Below are 19,178 nucleotides of genomic sequence, written 5' to 3' on the forward strand. Positions count from 1 at the left end.
TTGAATCCAGAAATCAGAAAGATATACTATATTTTGGTCAAAATTTTTAGTTTTTTTTATTGTTTAGATATGAATTTTGCTAGGAATTGGTTTTTGTTTTCGGTACAAGTTATAAATTCAACTCTTCATATGAAAAATAAATTTTCCTGCTCTTATAATTATTAAATAGTCCATTATTTTAGCCATATACATGAAATGAGAACTTCTGTGACTGAATGTTCTATTCATGCATCCTTGAATTAATACCTTATTTTCTTCTGTTTTCAAAATAAGACTTGCTATCAATCTGACCTTACCCCTTATTGTCTTTTTCAAATACATCATTTTAATTTTTACCTCTCTAATCATGAAGTTACAGAAAAATGTTACTGGAAAATACTATTGGTATTTTAATAATTATGGGAGGGATTTGTTGTACTTATGTTATAACTGGAAAGAACAATACCTTTGTGATACTAAATTTTTGTATATGTATTCATGATGTGGTCCTATAAAAATTTTTAAAGAATTTTTCTCTATGTAAATCTCTTAGTAGATTATCCTTCAGGTATAACTAGAATCTCTTTAAATTAATTTTCTGTTCATTATATTGATATATTAGAAGCAACTGATATTCATACATCTATCATTTAGCTACCTAATGGAACTCTATTATTAATATTTAATAAATTTTATGTAGATATTCTTGCATTTTTACTACTCAATCATCTTCAGATATTTGCAATTTAGCTTTTCTTTCCAGTTCTCAAGTTTTTATTTTTCTTATCCTATTTAGTGGGCTATCCTTTTCTTATTCTTGATTTTAAATAGAATGTGTCAATGGATCCATCATTCTGTGCACTGTTATTTCTAAGAATTTGTCAGGCTGAAGAAATATTCTTTAAATTAAAACATGCTTAAAACTTTTATCTGAATAAGTATTAGATTTTATCAATTTTTTCTGAATCTACTGAAGTGATCACATATGTTTCCTCCATATGTTAGGGTAGTGACCAAAGAAATTCAGTCATCTTAAATCATTCCATTATTCATAAGAGAAATCCAATTTAATTACTATATAATATTATTTTTGTACATTTCTAGATTTGATTTGCTATTACTTTAAGATTTTTAGGTAGATTTTACAAATAAATGGTTTGTTAAATTTCATTTTTGTACAACCTTTGATTTTGTTTACTGGCCTCCACACATACATGGACAGATTCAAAATAAAGGTCTATGCCTTCAAATAAACCTTGGCATATAATATATATTAACATTTATTTTTTTCCTTCCCTATCCTTGCCACCAACTTCTAAGAGAATGTAAGCTTTTCAAGAACAGAGATAACTGTATTTTGCTTATACTGTAGAAATAGTGCACAGCACAGTAGTACTCAGTAAAATTTTATTGAATTAATAAAACATTTATAAAATTAGCTCAAGATTTCCCTCTTTTTTATTTTCCTCACTAGTTTGCATAAGACTGGATTGAAAAGAGGTCAGCATTGTGGCACAGCAGTTAAGCCTCTGCCTGTGACATTGGCATCCAGCATCCCACCTGGGAGACACTGATGGAATTCTGAGCTCCTGACCTTCACCTGGCCCAGCCGGGGGTGTTGCAGCCACTTGAGGAGTGAACTAGTGGAGGAAAGATCTCTCATTCTCTCCCTCTCTCTGTATCTCTTTGCCTTTCAAATAAATAAATCTTTAAAAAAAAAAAAAAAGACAGGGGGGCCGTCGCTGTGCTGTAGTGTAAAGCCACCACCTATAGTGCCTGCATCCCTTATGGGTGCCGGTTCTAGTCTTGGCTGCTCCACTTCCAATGCATTTCTCTGCTATGGTCTGGGAAAGCAGTGGAGGATGGCCCAAGTCCTTGGGACCCTGCACCCATGTAAGAGACCCGGAAGAAACTCCAGAACTCCAGATCGGCCCAGCTCCAGCCATTGCAGCCATTTGGGGAGTGAACCAGCGGATGAAAGACTTCTACCTCCCTCCCTCCCTCTGCCTCTCTGTAACTCTGCCTTTCAAATAAACAAACCTTTAAAAAGAAAAAAGACTGGATTGAATCAAGGCTTTTATCCACTGAAATTACAAATTCCATTTAATTTTTTGATACCAGCTTTAAGAATTAGTCCATGCTCATTGTTCCTTAATTTCCCATGTGATCATTGTAAGAATGTTTATTTTCTCCTTGTTGGATACAGGACTATAATATTTCAAGTTTCAAATTATATCAATTCTGAATTACTGAGGAAAAATATATGCTCCTATCTATACTTATAAAATATTCACTCATTCAGAAACAAATGGTTAAAGTTAATACTCTATAGTATACATACATATACTATATATAATATAGTGTATATATATATATATGTATATACTGTATATATATTGTCCCATGTTACCCAATCTGTTTCTCATTCATTGTTATATCTTAATGAGGTATAGTTTAAGGCAGACTTATAAAACTAATAAACAAGGACAGTGTTAGATTCTAGCATTTCTTTTTGATTCTTAGAATGTTTATCTTTTGCTTCTATTATCTTTATGTTGTTGTTTACTATCAACTTTTTCCATTAGACCCTTTAGCATATTAAGCACAGTTGCTTAAAGTTCCTGGTGTGATAATCCAACACCACTGCCATGTCTGAGTCTTGTTCTAATTCTTTTTTTTATTATTATTATTCATTTGAAAATCAGAGCTACATAGAGAGAGAAGGAAAGGAAGAAAGAGATATATCTTTCATCCCAAATAGCCAAATCCAGGCTGATCCGGAGCCAGGAGCCAGAGGGTTTTTTTGGGTCTTTCATGTGGGTGCAGGGGCCCAAGGACTTGAGCCATCTTCTACTGCTTTCCCAGGCCATAGCACAGAGCTGGATCAGAAGAGGGAGTTGCAACTTGAACCAGTGCCCAGTGGGATGCTGGCACTGCAGGCAGTGGCTCTACTCCCTATGCCACAGCACTGGCCCCTTTGTTTTAATTCTTAAAACATCCATGATGTACAGGGTAGAAGAAATTCTGGTAAACAGGTCTTTAGAGAGGTGGTGGTGGTGGGTATCCCACAGTGTTTTAAGTTTCAGAGTTTAGTGAGCCTGTACTTCTGAATTATGAACTTTGTAAGTCCAAATAGACCTTTGCATATGATGGAGTTATGTCCTGAAAAATCCAAGATAAGGTGAAGACCCCACAAGTCAGGAATGCATTAATCCATCTACCCTACTGAACATAACTTAGCAATACCACACTGCAGAGTTTCAGGTATCTCCCCATCATGATCATCGGATTCCCTGGGTACTGCATCTATTGCTACTGCCCAGGATCATCAGAGGGTCATCCCACATACTGCTAACTAAGGGACAAGAGTAAAAATAAAAATAAGATGTCTACCAAATGCATGTTGCTTTTGTGTCATCATAAACTTATAAAATCCTGTCAAACCATCTATGGCTGGGGCCATTCTCACCCTCAAGTTTTGGCAGCATGCACTTGAGGGGATGGAAACTGGGTTTAGACTGTTCTTCTTCTTTTTATTAAGATTTTATTTATTTTTTGAGAGTTAGAATTAAAGGAAGAGGGAGAGACAGAGAAAAAGTCTCTCGTCCATTGGTTCATTCCATAAATGGCCACAACGGCTAGAGCTGGGCTGATCTTAAGCCAAAAGCCAGGAGGTTCTTCCAAGTCTCCCACAGGGGTGCAGGGACCCAAGCACTTGGGCCATCTTCTACTGCTTTCCCAGGCCATAGCAGAGAGCTGGATTGGAAGTAGAGTAAATGGTACACAAACCAGCACCGATTAGGGATGTCGGCAGAGCCTTAGCCTATCACGCCACAGCACTGATCCCTAGTCTTTTATTATTTTTTAAACTTTTATTTAGTAAATATAAATTTCCAAAGTACAGCTTATGAATTACAATGGCTTTTCCCTGCCATAACTTCCCCTAGTCTTTTCTTCTAAATACTGTTTTTAATGACCAATGATGGTATTTCTTACATTCTTTCCTACATGCAACATTCTTGTTATTTAGTAAAGTCACTTTCTATTTATATACACATTTGCTAATCTATTTGTTCATTATTTGTTCTTGCACATCAGGCCTTTTGGGGGAGACAATATATTTCATTATGAAATATATAATTTAGATATAAATTTAGTGATAATCTACGGGTAATCATTTCAAAATATTTAGAACATATTTTTCCTGTAATTGAAAAGCTAGTTACAAATACACCTTTTAATTTGTCAGTTGACTTCTCTCTGAACATCAATGGATATCATCTACTGTCTCCTGGTTTCCATCATGGCTACTGAGCAAAATAACACTTGTAGTTTTTATAAATTCATTTCTTATGATTTGCCTTTTTCTTTCTGGTAGCTTTTAGTACCTATTCTTGGTCTTTGGTAATCATTAGGATCATCATATCACACCTATGTATGTGTTTCTTTTACTTATCTTATTTGGAATTAAGAATTATGCCATTCCTCAACTTTGGGAAAGTCTTTGTTCTTGTGCCTTCAAGTATTATCTTCCATTATTTTTGTATTTTATTTTGTTCCTTTGGTAAGGCTATCTTAATTTATCTCTATGCTCATAACCTTTTTTCTTGTTTTCAACATGCTTTTTAAATGCATTTATGCATATACCAATCTCAGGGAAAGAACTATTGCAAGTGTTTTTCAAAGATTAATAATATCTACCATGTGTCAGAGAGGAAATGAAGTTCTCGACCTTGACTCAAATGTACATAAAATAGATTCTTACCTGAATACTAGTTATATGAAAGTAAATTAACTCACAAGTATTATAAAAATATAAAATGAAACTCACTTGTAGTAAAATTCTTCTGTGACCAAATAAAGAAAAAATAAGCAGTGGTAAACTTGATGTATAATATAAATATGACACAAATTAGTCCTGATGAGTCATACTTTTGGACATCAATGTTGTAAAGGAACATACTCTCTAAAATAACAGGAAATATTCATTTACATAATAAGTAATGTAGAGTGTGATATTGGCACCATTCAAGTTATTGAGTACTAGGAAGGCTTATTATACAAAATGTTTCAAGCTGGCTCTGTTATTTATAACACTAACAAAAACGTATATTGATAGTTTGATTGTAGTTAATTCATAAGATCCATGATTAATGTTATAAAAGGGTCACAAATTAAAGCCAAAGAATAAAGGAAGTATTCATGGCTACTAATAAATTGCTCTGTGAAGACTTGGCTACCCTTGCAGGTAGTGATGTAACAAAATGATGAAAGAATAGCTAAGTAGCCAACAAAGTGCCGGTGCTTGGCTGAGGCACTGATCATTGCATCATTCTTGGCCAGAGCCCCTGAGAGGTGAATATAGCTATTAAAGGAAAATGAAAACTCCTAAGGATGCAAGTTTCAAATGTTATTACTCTTCTTAAAACTAGATTTCATCGAAAACTAAGTTATTTTAACAAGTAAATAAAGTTACAGACAAGAGAAGAAGATGAGAGAAGCCATAGATAGGGTGTACCTATTGCAATCATGGTATTAGACATATAATATACAAACTAAACCTCCCCATTCCTAGGTTACATTCGGCACCTATGAGCTTAACACACACTTTTCAATAGCTGTAACAGAGTGGTACCCAAGTAGACCAGAGGTATTTTATTGCAGTAAAGCTATTAACACAAGTAGTTAGAGAATAATCTCAAAAAGAGAGGTGAAGTGGGATTTAAATACATATTGAATAACCCCACAAAATAAAATGTTAGTGTAGACAAAAGTAAACTCTAGTGGCATAAAGCAGATTGGTGGCTTGATGGGACTGAGAGTGGGAGGAAAGCCCAGAATACAAAGCCCTGCGAAAAAATGTGACAAGGGAAACACTGTATATCTTGATTGGGGTGATGATTCTACAAGGGAATATTTTGTCCAAAACTCATTAAATTATATGTTTTAATGGGTATATTTTAATACATGCAAATCATACTTCAAGAAAGTTGATTTAGAAAGAAAACAACTCTAGTTTTGTATGATATACCAAAATTGGTAAAAGGGCTACAAAATCTCATTGTATTATATCTTACAAACACACATGAGTCTACAGTATTCTCAAGACAAAAAAAAAGTTTACTTAAAAAGAAACTGTGTATACATGTAACATTGTCATTTGTATAAAATCTATCATTTAAAGTGTTTCTGCTTTGTGAGGTATCTAGTAATTCATGTCATTTCAGTATCATAAAATCCTGCATTCTATTTCAAAATGTTTAACTCTGAAAGTTAATGACTAGTATTTAGTCTTTTGGGTTTGTTTTACCTTATATCAATCCTAATGAAGCCCCATACATTAATTTCTCATTGCTTCATTCATTCTTGGGAAGAAATATAACAAGTACTCGAAAAATATTAATGAAATATGCCATTATATTTATGATACCTATCACAGTTTAAAATCAATCTCTTAAGGTTGTCAATACCATAATCAAATATATCAGAGTTCCTAGTTGAATAGTACTGAAGAGTCTCACTAACTGTTCCTAAGGTAGACATTTTGGGTACCACAAAATGCTGTGAAATAATTAAGCAAAATTATGTTCATATCAGCATCAGCAGAGTTTTGAGTAATGTATTTTCTTCCATCATTTTCCTGTTGGTTTCTATTTATTTTGAAGAGATAATAGAAATAGACATTAGCAATGGGTAGGGATACAGTAGTAGAGAGTTGGTTTCCCTATATGTAATATAATTAAAGTGATTAATCATGCATTCCACCTACCAATGTCTCAATCTATCAGTAAGATTTCCTTTATATAAGGCCCATAAACTCAAAAGACCTAGAAGGCTGAGGAGTATGAATGATTTCATCCAAAAATAAGGCTATAGGTAGTAAAAGTGAATGGAGTAGCAAGCCAAAGCATGATACTGATGTAAGCAAGGTAACCACTTCCCAGAGTCAGCCAATGGTTACCACTGGAGAAAAGGACACAGAAGACACAGTGTTGACTATATTTTGATTAAAAGAGGTTTTTTAAAAGTCAAACTCTTATTGAAAATTAAATAAATATTTGTTTAAACACTGCTACTACCTATGGAATATCAGTGTGATAGTGACTTGATAAACAATTGAAGAATGTTTCATACAGAGAATTCCCTAGAATGGCAACCTCCTCTTGAATTCACCATTCTACTCATTTCTCTCAACTTCATTCATTTGCACTTCTGTTAAACCTACTTTCCCATAGAAAAGACAATTGCCAAGAACTGGCATACTGTCAAGGCTTACGTTTTCATTTGTTTGCCAAATTGTTCTAATATAATTCACAGAAGCTCTGTTTATTGAGTAATATTATTAATGGTTAGTATAATACTGTAAATTGAAGACATTCTTTTTGGACTATATCCTGGTCTTTAAAAAGAATCTGGGTTCCAATAGGAAATGAATGGCTTATATTGAAACATTATTTTAAAGAGTAAAACAATGCAGAAAATTCTATCATAAATATATTTTCAAATTACTGTAAGGCAATTGTTCTCAGACACTTAGGTCCCTGCAGCTATTAACATACTTGGAAAAAAAAGAGAGAGAATGCTTTTATGAAAACAGTTTTCATTTTCTTTTTTTAAAGATTTAGTTGAAAGGCAGAGTTAGAGAGAGAGAAAGGGAGCAACAGAGAGAGAGAGCGAGACGGAGAGAGAGAGAGAGAGAGCACGCGAGAGAGAGAAAGAGAAATATTCCATCTAATGGTTCACTCCCCAAATGGTTGCAACAGCAAGGGCTTGGCCAAACAGAAGCTAGGAGCTTTATCCAGGTCTCCTACATGAGTGCAGGGGCCCAAGTACTTGGGCCATCTTTGCTGCTTTCTTAGGTACCTTAACAGGGAACTAGATTGGAAGTGGAGCAGTAGGGATTCTAACCAGTGCCCATGTGGGATGACGGCATCCCAGACAGTGGTTTTACCTGCTATGTCACAATGCTGGCCCCTCAGTTTTCATTTTCAAGACACTGTTGAAAATATTTGGAGCTAAAAAGTTATTCAACTAAATAGTATGTTGACTTTTTCCCTTTAGTTGCATTTACCATCAATTATGTATTTGTTGCTTTTTAAATTTATGACTAAATTCACAAATTATCAGAATATGTCAAGGAGGAAAAAAAAGTCTGCATTTAAGTTTTGTTTTCAAGAGATACTCTCTAAACAAGAAGCTTTAAAATGTATTCTCAATCTAAATTATAGCTAATTAGTTGACTAGTTCAGAATCTAACAGTCACCACCTGAGACCAAGTCTGAAAATCCCAACTTGACTTCAGAAACCAATCATGAGCCTTGATACATTTAATGCCTCTATATTTAAGGAGAGGCATGAAATCATCTAAGAATCATAAAATATTCAACACTACACTGTGAGTGATTAAAGAGAGAGAAAGAAAAAACATGGGACAGGACATCAAGAGGAAGAGATGAAGGGAAGACTGACCGAGACTGCCAAAGCAAAGCAAGCTCAGAAAAAGTATAACACAGTTCCAACCAGACCTTAGCTTACTAGATACATTAAGTTCAAAGAGCCCTGCTACACTCATCCCAGGGCAATTTTTATCTGTGTTACTAGTGGGTTTGGGTATGGAGGGCAAGGTTAATAAAAGAAATAACTGATTACAAGCAAAGGAAAGATCCATCCATCTTAATGGATCAAGAGACTCTAAAAACAATATAAATATCACTTTAACTTTGAAATCAATGCTTTTGGGGTCTTCTACAACAAACACCTAGCCTGCCCAGCATCCTGAAGAATTTTTCTGTTTTCCTCTAGCAGTTTCATAGACCTGGATCTTACCTTGAATCTTTTTTTTTTAACTTTTAATTAATAAATATAAATTTCCAAAGTACAACTTTTGCATTGCAATGGCTCCCCTCCCCCCATGACTTCTCTCCCACCTGCAACCCTCCCATCTCCCGCTCCCTCTCCCATTCCATTCATATCAAGATTTATTTCCAATTAACTTTGTATACAGAAGATCAATTTAGTATATATTAAGTAAGGATTTCAACAGTTTGCACCCACACAGAAACACAAAGTATAAAGTACTGTTTGAGTACATTAATTTCCATTGTACAACACATTAAGGACAGAGATCCTACATGGGGACTAAGTGCACACTGACTCTTGTTGTTGACTTCACAATTGACACTCTTGTTTATGGCATCAGTAATCACTCTAGGCTCTTGTAATGGGTTGCCAACGCTATGGAAGCCTTTTGAGTTCGCCAACTCTAATCATATTTAGACAAGGTCATAGTCAAGGTCTCTCCTCCCTTCAGAGAAAGGTACCTCCTTCTTTGATGGCCTGTTCTTTCTACTGGGATCTCACTTGCAGAGATCTTTCATTTAGGTGTTTGTTTTTTGCCAGAGTGTCTTGGCTTTCCATGCCTAAAATACTCTCATGGGCTTTTCACCAGATCCGAATGCCTTAAGGGTTGATTTTTATAAAAGGTAAGACATATGGGTCTTGTTCTATTATTCTGTATGTGGATGGATATCTGATTTTCCCAGTACCATTTATTGAAAAGGCTGCCCATTTCCAACTGTGCATTCTTGGCACCTTTGTCAAAGACCAGCTGATGTATCTACAGGCTCTATTCTGTTACATCGGTCTTTGTGTATGTTTTTATGTCAGTGCCATGCTGGTTTGCCTATATAATTTTGCAGTATATTTTGAGGTCAATCAGTATGATGCCTCTAGCTTTGTTCCTTGTGCTCTTGGCTTGTTTTAACTACTTAGGGTCTTTTGCAGCTTCATGTGAATTCTAGAATTTTTCTCTGTGAAGAAAGCCATTGTATTTTGGCAGTTGCTACATTGAATATGTGGATCATTTTGGGTTGTACAGGACATGTTAATAATAATAATTATTCTAATCAATAAATACAGGCTCTCTTTCCATTTCTTGGTGTCCTTCTTGACCACTTTCATAACTAGTTTTGATTATAAAGAGATTTCTCAGCTAAATTTATTTCTAGATATTTTTGTATCTGCCTTCTTGATTTCTTTTTCAAATAGTTTATTATTAGCATAAAATGCTGCTAGCTTCTGAACATTAATTTTGTATCTTGCAACTTTACTGCATTAGTCTTAGTATTTTTTGATTGATTCTTTGGGGTTTTCCATATGTAAGATGATTTCACCTTCAAACAGGAACAATTTGACTTGCCCCTTTCCAATTCAGATGACTGTTTCCTTCTCTTGCTTAGTTGCTTTGACCAGGATTTCTAATACTACATTGAATAGAAGTGGTGAAAATGGGCATCCTTGTCTTGTTACAGATAATAGAAGAAAATCTCCAAACTGTTTCCTAATCAGTATGGTGTTAGCTGTGGGTCTGACATACATGACCTTTATCATACTGTTGCATGTACCTTCTATACTTAATTTCTTCAGACTTTCAGAAAGGAATGATTTTGTGGCTTTTTTCTGCATTACTGAAATGACCACATTGTTTTGATTTCTTTTAATTAATATAATGTGTAACATTTATTAATTTGTCTTTGTTGAACCATCATTGCATCACTGGGGAAAATATGATTAATTCAAGCTAGAAGACTTTGGGCTGGCACTGTGGTGGTGTAGGCTAAGCCTCCACCTGCGGTGCCAGCATCTCATATGGATGCTGGTTCATGTCCCTGGTTGCTCCTCTTTCAACCCATCTCTGCTTATGGCCTGGGAAAGCTGTAGAAGATGACCCAAGTGCTTGGGCCCATGCACCCATGTGGAAGATCAGGAAGAAGTTTCTGGCTTTGGATCAGATTGATACAGCTCCAGCCATTACTGCCATTTGGGGAGAGAGTCAGCAGATGGAAGACCTTTCTCTCTGTCTCTCCCTCTAACTCTACCTTTCAAATAAATTAATATATTTTTAAAAAAACTAGAAGACTTCTGCACAGCAAAGGAAATATTCAACAACCTATAGATTGGGACAAAATATTTTCAAACTATAATCAGATTATATAAGGAACTCAAATTATTCATGGCAAAAATAGTTTTTAAAATGGGCAACAGTACTTTAAAAGACATCTCAGAAAAGAAGATACACAAATGGTCAATGGATATACTTAAAAAGATTAGCATCACAAATCTTTAGGGAACTTCAAATCAAAATCACAACACCTCACTCTAGTTAGACCACTAACAAAGATCTAGAAGACAGTAAGTGATGCCAAGGATATACAGAATAGGGAACCCTTGCACACTGTTGGTAAGAATATGAAAAGCCTGGGTTCCTCAAAGAAATTAAAAACAGGTGTACTCTGCTCAATGGATTAATCCACCACCTGTCACAAGTGGCATCACATATCACAGTGTCAGTTTGAGTTCCAGTGCTCTGATTCAAATACAGATCCCTGCTAATGCACCTGGAAGACAGTAGATGATGGTCCACATACTTGTGTGTCCCTGTCATTCATGTGAGAGATCCAGATGCAGTTCCTGGCTCCTGGCTTCTGTCTGGTCCAGCCCTGAGTGTTTTGGACATCTGGAGAGTGAACCAGCAGATGGTTCCCTCTCTCTTTGTTGCTCTGCCTTTCAAATACATAAATAAATCTTTTTTTAAAAAAAAATAGGACTACAATATTATCTAACAATCTCACCACAACACTAGGAAATGCAATCAATAGATTTAAGAGATATCTGTACTCACATTTTATGGCAACACTATTCATAATAGCCAAGCATGTAATCAACCTGTATTTAACAACAGATGAATGAATAAATAAAATGTTGTATATACAAACAATGGAATGCTTTTCAGCCATAAGATGGGACAAATCCTGCCACTTGGGGGTTAGCATTGTAGCACAGAGGTTTAAGCCATTTCTGGTGACATTGGCATCCCATGTGAGTGCTGGTTTGTGTCCTTACTGCTCCACTTCTGATTCATCTCCCTGCTAATGTGCCAGCAGAAGATGGCCCAAGTCCTTGGGCCCCTGAACTCATGTGGGAGACCCAGAAGAAGCTTTTGGCTCCTGGCTTCAGTCTGGCCCAGCCTCAGCAGTTGCAGCCATTTTGAGATTTGGGGAGTGAACCAGTAAATGAAAAATTTCTTTCTCTCTCTCTCTCTCTCCCTCCCTCCCTCCCTCCCTCCCTCCCTCCCTCCCTCTCTCCCTCACACACACACACACACACACACACTCTGACTGTGACTCTGTGACTGCCTTTCAAATAAATAAGATAAACCTTTTGAAAAATCCTGTCATTTATAATAACATGGATTAACCTGGAAGCTACAGACAGAGAAGTAAGTCAGGCACAGAATCCTGTACGATGTCACTCAATGGTAAACCTAAAAAAGTTGTTTTCATGGAGAGGACAGAGTGGTTACTAGATATAAGGATGGCCAGATCGCCTCCACACCAGGTGACTTGAGAACCACACTAAATGCCCCACACCAAAGACCAACTCCGACGAAATCACAGCCTCAATTATCTTTGGGGCCTTCCACTCTCAGCCTCAGTCTGAGCTTTGATTTTTGACCCAATTCTACTCCAAAGAAATATAGGTTATTCATCTAAAATAAACTTTTGCTATTGATCTTATTATCTTCTTCAGGTTAATTAAATTCACTGTCTGAAGCCTAAAAGAACCTGTCGTGGGTCCTTGCCATTCTACTCTGAATGGAGGAGAGAGAGGAGCAGTAAAGGGGTACAACGTTACAATTAGGAAGAGTAAGTTCTGATGTTCTCACATAGTTAATACTGCATATCTCAAAATAGCTGAAAGAGGATTTTGGAGGTTCTCAACACAAAGAAATTAAAAATGCAGTGATGGATATGCTAGTGACCCTGTTGTGATTATTACACATCGAATACATGTATTGAAATAGCACACTGGATCTCAAAATTATGTACAATCATTATATGCCAATTACCTTTTTAACTACTTTAAAATACAGAATAGACAAAACTTTAAAAATACAATACAGCTAAGTAAATGTGAATTAGTAAAGTTAATCAAATTAATTTCTTTTCTATGATAATGCAAAGATAATAAAAATTGGTCTTTTAAAATATTTTTTTCTCATGATATAGTCATTAAACCTGATTCAAAGGTCTTTAGATAGTAGAAATCTGAATTATAAATAAAAGATTTTCTTCTTTTGAAAACAACTAATGACTAATGGTGAAGGCTAAATGTATGAATAAAAAGAACAGCAATACAAAGCAATGGTCTGGAAAATAATTTCAAAAGGATATACCTAAGCAAAAACATGATGGTTTTGGTTTGAGCACAGAGCAAAAGGAATCTATAACCAAATCAAAGACTGAGTTGGAACTAAAAAGCAGAACATTATAAAAGTGGTAGAGGAAGTCTGTATTTTAGACAACACAAATTCTTGCTATTAAGTTACATACATTAATGTTTCAGTCATAAGCAAATTAGTTCATCAAAATAAGAATCACAGAAGACAGAAATGGAGGTCTCCAATGTCTTGACAGATAGTTTATCTAAAAACGAAATTGTTCTCTAGTATCTTAAACAAAGAGCACAGAGAAGAGAAATGACTAATTGAGACACACATACAGGGCAAGTTCTAGGGCACAGAAACTTTCACATCATACTTGAGTCTAAATGCTTGCTATTATCTTAAAAACTAAAGTACACTAACATATAAGACCATCTTCATAAAACAGATACAAACATAACCATTCTATGCACTTGTCATTGCAGGATTTTTTTAAGAATGACAGGAATTATACTATATAATTCACTATAAGTGCAACTTTAATACTCAAAATGTCTTCCAAAAATATTATACCAAGTGGCAGTCCCATCAATGATTATGAAAGATGATATTGTCACAAGTCCTAAATATTATCAATCTCTAAACATTTTATAAATTCAGAAAATAAAAACAATATTTTTATTATAAGTTGTACTTTTCCTGATTAAAACTAAGTTTGGGCAAACTCTCACTTGTTTATTGAATGTTATTTCATCATTTTATATTGGTTGGTTTGTATATTTGTTTTATTAGGTTGTTGTAATTTTCTTAACATATAACTTTCTCTATATATGTATTAGGGACCTTGACTCTTTACCTGTTAATACAATACAGTTTATATCGAGCCATCACTTATCACTACGCTACAGTTACATTAGTCCTTACAAGGTGCAGGATTTTAGATAATTATATGACACTAATAAGCCATGAAAAATTTCCTTTATGACCGCATATGAGTTTCTTTTTTGTATTTCATTTGCTGAGCTTACGAATTCCCCTCATTTAAGATTTTATGAGATTCAATGATTGTTTATAGCCTTTACTGCTGAGGAACAGTGTGCTTTTCTTACTATTTGTGGAACTCTTTCATTAGTGAAGGGTTAATCTGATACGTATAAAGTAAACTGAAAATAGATCTTTGTAAAAATTAAGAGAGGTATTAGGAGAGGAAAGAGGAGGAAGGATGGAAGGCAGGGTAGGATGGAGTGGAAAATATCACTATGTTCCTAAATCTGTATATAAAATATTTGAAATCTATATAACTTAAATAAAATTTTAAACAAATACTATTCTAACCTCTCCATTAAATGACTGACAGGTAAATGTCTTAAGTCATATCAATTTTTGTGAATGTCTTATAGTGGCTATTAATCTTATTTTCTTAAGAATTAGCAGACAAATGCCTCAAATATCATTTTCTGAAGACCCTGAACTACCTCCTGTGATTCTTGGTACAACTACTGCTGTTTCTGTTGGCCGTTTCATGTCAGGTGTTGCTCACATTGGTGCTGGACATCACTGATGACAACTAATACCGCTCTTTTTCCATTTACCTCTTATTCCTGAAGATATAACCAAATGCTCTCCTGAACTGTGAAACTTTGACTGACTATGTGACAAACATCAAAATGGCACAACTCCCAAGTCGTCATTTTATTCTGTAGTTTTAAATTCATTTTAAAAATTCATTATTTAAAATTTGATATCTGGATAAAAACTTACCTTGACAGATACAAATCAACACATAAAGATCATCCTGTGTCTTAATACCCTTCATTTGCACTGACACCTTTGTATAAACATCCTTTAGATGTAGGAATTAAGTTTCAGGTTATTCAGACAAAAATTATTTTATGAAATATAATCCTGCTGAAACCTTTAAAGGAAAAGGAAAACAAAGGGAGGCCTTAGGGTTTCATACTAGCTCTTACTCACCTGGTTGCGATTGTTCTGAAAAGCAGTTTTCAACTTTATTGATAGCTCATAACAATATTTACTTATTATTTGTTTATATTCAAATATAAGTAACTAACCATGTACATTCACCGTCTCTATGCTTAACTTTTCTAAATTTCCATATATAAAACAAACTCACCTGAAGTCCTTCCGTGAAGCTTTCCTGGGAGCAGAGGCATCTATATGGCTGGCTGGTTGTGTCACAGACGTCGGCATGACCATGGCACTGACACCTGTGAACGTGAGCATCACACAGCTCTTAAGAATCACCAACCTGAATTCTGTAATTAATATACAGTTATTCTTAAGTGTTGAAACTTAACTGAAAAGTGATCCCTGTTAAATATAAGAGTGGGAATAAGAGAAGGAAGAGATGTACAATTTGGGACATGCTCAATCGGACTTGCCCCAAATGGTAGAGTTAGAAACATACCAGGGGATTCCAGTTCAATCCCATCAAGGTGGCATGTACCAATGCCATCTCACTAGTCCAAGTGATAATTACTGTTAACAATTGATCATAATGATAGGACTAAGAGTCAAAGGGATCACATAAACAAGACTAATGTCTGAAAATACTAACCAATTGAATTTAAAAAAGGGAGAGAATGATCCAACATGGGAAGCGGGATACACAACAGACTCATAGAATGGAGATGCCCTAAACAGCACTCTGGCCTCAGAATCAGCCCTTAAGGCATTCAGATCTGGCTGAAAAGCCCATGAGAGTATTTCAGGCATGGAAAGCCAAGACACTCTGGCAAAACAAACAAACAAACAAAAAAAACAAAAAAACAAAAAACAAAACCTAAATGAAAGATCTCTGTGAGTGAGATCCCAGTGGAAAGAATGGGGCCATCAAAGAAGGAGGTACCTTTCTCTGAAGGGAGGAGAGAACTTCCACTTTGACTATGACCTTGTCTAAATATGATTAGAGTTGGCAAACTCAAAAGGCATCCATAGCCTTGGCAGCTCATGACAAGAGCCTAGAGTGATTACTGATGCCATAAATAAGAGTGTCAATTTGTTAAGTCAATAACAAGAGTCGGTATGCACTTACTCCCCATGTAGGATCTCTGTCCTTAATGTGTTGTACATTGTGATTTAATGCTATAACTAGTACTCAAACAGTATTTTCCACTTTGTGTTTCTGTGTGGGTGCAAACTGATTAAATCTTTACTTAGTATAAACTAAATTGATCTTCTGTATATAGAGATAATTGAAAATGAACCTTGATGTGAATGGAAGGGGAGAGGGAGCAGGAGAGCGGAGGCTTGTGGGTGGGAGGGAAGTTATGGGGGGGGGAGCCATTATAATTCAAAAGCTGTACCTTGGAAATGTATATTCATTAAATAAAAGTTAAAAAAACAATAATCGAATGGAAAAATGTTCAGCTTCACTCATATGAAGTAAATTTTAAAATAGTCACCAAATCAGTAAGGTTAAAAAAAAAAATCACCAACCCGTTTCTCTGCATGAACCCAATAGGGAACACCAGCATGTCTAACCAACACAAAATCTCTTTGTAGTTACTCATGTAAGCTTAATGAACCCCGAAATACAAATAGGGAAATAACTGTCATTAATATCCAAATCACGTTGAATTGTGAAGGTAATGTTCAAGTCACTTTGTAACTGGGGTGAGGGGTTTGGAACTGGGAACACCCACAACAACCATATGGCAAATTTTGAAGGGGGCATATTTACTGGAACTTCAAAACACAATCAAGAAGATACATGATGAATACCAAAATGAGTTACAGAATTTCAAATCTCCCCATATCTTTCAAAGTTGTACAGTGAGTACTTAATGGTATCACCTTTTCATTATATTATCACTTAATAAATAATTCTCACATATTTGTATTCTGCTAAAGACATATCAGTCTTCCAGAACAACTCTCTCTAAATTTATCTTATATATCCATTTTCATATTAGATACCAAGCTGCCCTGGTTTTACAGCTATCATTTTTTTTATCACTGTGAGTCATATTCTGTTATGATGGGGTATTTATAAATGTGTTACCACAATTATTCCTCATGGAAATTTGAAGTCAGGTAGATAGGGTTCACACTTACAAACTATCTGGCTTTAACGCCAAACCTAGTTCCATCACTTTGCTTTCCAGAATATTTGAAAATTCCATTTCAGAAAGAACCAGGTAAAATATCTGACCATTTATATCTAAGTCAGATTCAGAATATCATAACTTTTAAACAATAAATTTTGAAAATTTATTTCAAACTCCTCACCAAAAATCAAAAGTAGGAAATAATTTCAAAATGAGCTTGGAATTTGGCTTGCTCTAAAATCTTAGTCAATGTATTTTTAAGGAAGTATCACAAAAATCTTGTTGAAAATAAATTTATAGAAAAAAATGCATTCCAATTGAAATCTCAGTAATGAATATTACCTCCCACTGATGGTGATTTCATCCACTGCATAATATCTGTGTCTGAGGTCAACAGAAGGCTCGGATGTATAGTACTGCCCTTGAAAATGAAACCTTATTTGTGTTGCTTTTACAAATTCTTGAAGAGATGGGGTATTATAGAAGTCATTATATCCAGGACGATAATTTGGTCCAGGAGCCAAGATGCTAAATGTCACATTACCATGGGAATATGGAGGAAAACTGTTGACAAAAGAGATTTAAAACCATGAAAGGCTATTCAAATTTTCACAAAACACAAATCACAATTTTGAGATAGTATTACACAATATCAGTAAAAGATTAACTACTACATACTGAGAAAACAAACACATATCCTATGTTCCATAGACAAGAAATTCAAGAAAATGACAAAAAGCCATACTAAAACATTTCCTTGAGAATATAATGAAAATTCTATTAATACAGAAAAAATACTAAACAATCAAGAAACTAGATGGCAGAACACCAGTGAAATTATAAACAAGAGTTGCTCCAAATTTTTTCTAAAAAAACTTCAAACATACTCTAACACACCATTCAGGGAAGAGACTTAGGAGAATCTGCCTCAAGAAAGTTGACTAGCAAATGGTTATGAATGATATACTACTATAGTTTAGTGATCATATCTTTTTACTTTCACATGCTGAATTCTTTATTTGGTGGAACATTAACCTTTTGACTGTAATGTAAATTAATGTGAATTCAAAATGTTAACTCAAAAATTCAGAAGATTTTACAAAAAAACAGAGAGAAAACTAGAGAGGTTCAATAATGGAAGTATTATATTCTTTGAAGTATATCTATGAACTACATTATATCTAAAAAAATTATATATTTTTAACAAAGAATATGAAAGCAGAATGATGTCTCTATCAGACCAGTGACTTGGCTTACCCATAAAATAACTACATATTAATATACCTGACAAACACAAATACAAAAATCCTCAACAAAATGCTAGCTAATCAAATGTAATAGTATATCAAATAGATCATCTACCCAGACCAAGTGGGATTTATCCCAGGGATGCTTCAACATATACAAATCAATAAACACGACACATCACATTAACCAAATGAAGAATAAATACTATATGATTATCTCAATAGAAGCCAAGAAAACATTGATAAAATACAACATCCTTTCATACAAACAACTTTAAAAACTGGTTATGGGAGGAAAATACCTCAAAACAATCAAATCAATAAATGACAAACCCACAGCCAACATCATGTTGGATGAGTGATAGTTGGAAGCATTTCCATTAAGATCCAGAACCAGAGAAGGATGCCCACTTTCACCATTATTATGCAATATAGCTCTGTAACCAGAACCATTTGGCAAGAAAAACAAATGAAATGGATATAAATTAGGAAGGAGGAAGTCAAATTACCCCTGTTTTTAGAATACATGGGCCATTATATAGAGGAACCAAAAGACTCCACTAAGAGACTATTGAGATTCATAAGAGAATTAGGCAAAACAGCGAGATATAAAATCAACAACAACAACAAAAAACCAACAGCATTCTTATATACCAACAA

General features: G+C 34.7%; 1 protein-coding gene across 1 annotated transcript in view; it reads right to left on the minus strand.

The window, feature by feature from the left end:
• USH2A (usherin) overlaps positions 1–19,178 on the minus strand; it is an 855,126-nt gene that overhangs the window by 685,643 nt on the left and 150,305 nt on the right. The window contains exons 7-8 of the mRNA XM_062211324.1: positions 17,614–17,835; positions 15,336–15,429 (exon numbers count right to left, since the gene is read on the minus strand). Of these exons, the coding sequence (XP_062067308.1) occupies positions 15,336–15,429; positions 17,614–17,835 (316 nt within the window). The remainder of the gene's footprint in view (positions 1–15,335; positions 15,430–17,613; positions 17,836–19,178) is intronic.

Source organism: Lepus europaeus, chromosome 14 (genome assembly GCF_033115175.1).
Source record: "Lepus europaeus isolate LE1 chromosome 14, mLepTim1.pri, whole genome shotgun sequence".
In the NCBI taxonomy this organism is placed as follows: Eukaryota; Metazoa; Chordata; class Mammalia; order Lagomorpha; family Leporidae; genus Lepus; species Lepus europaeus.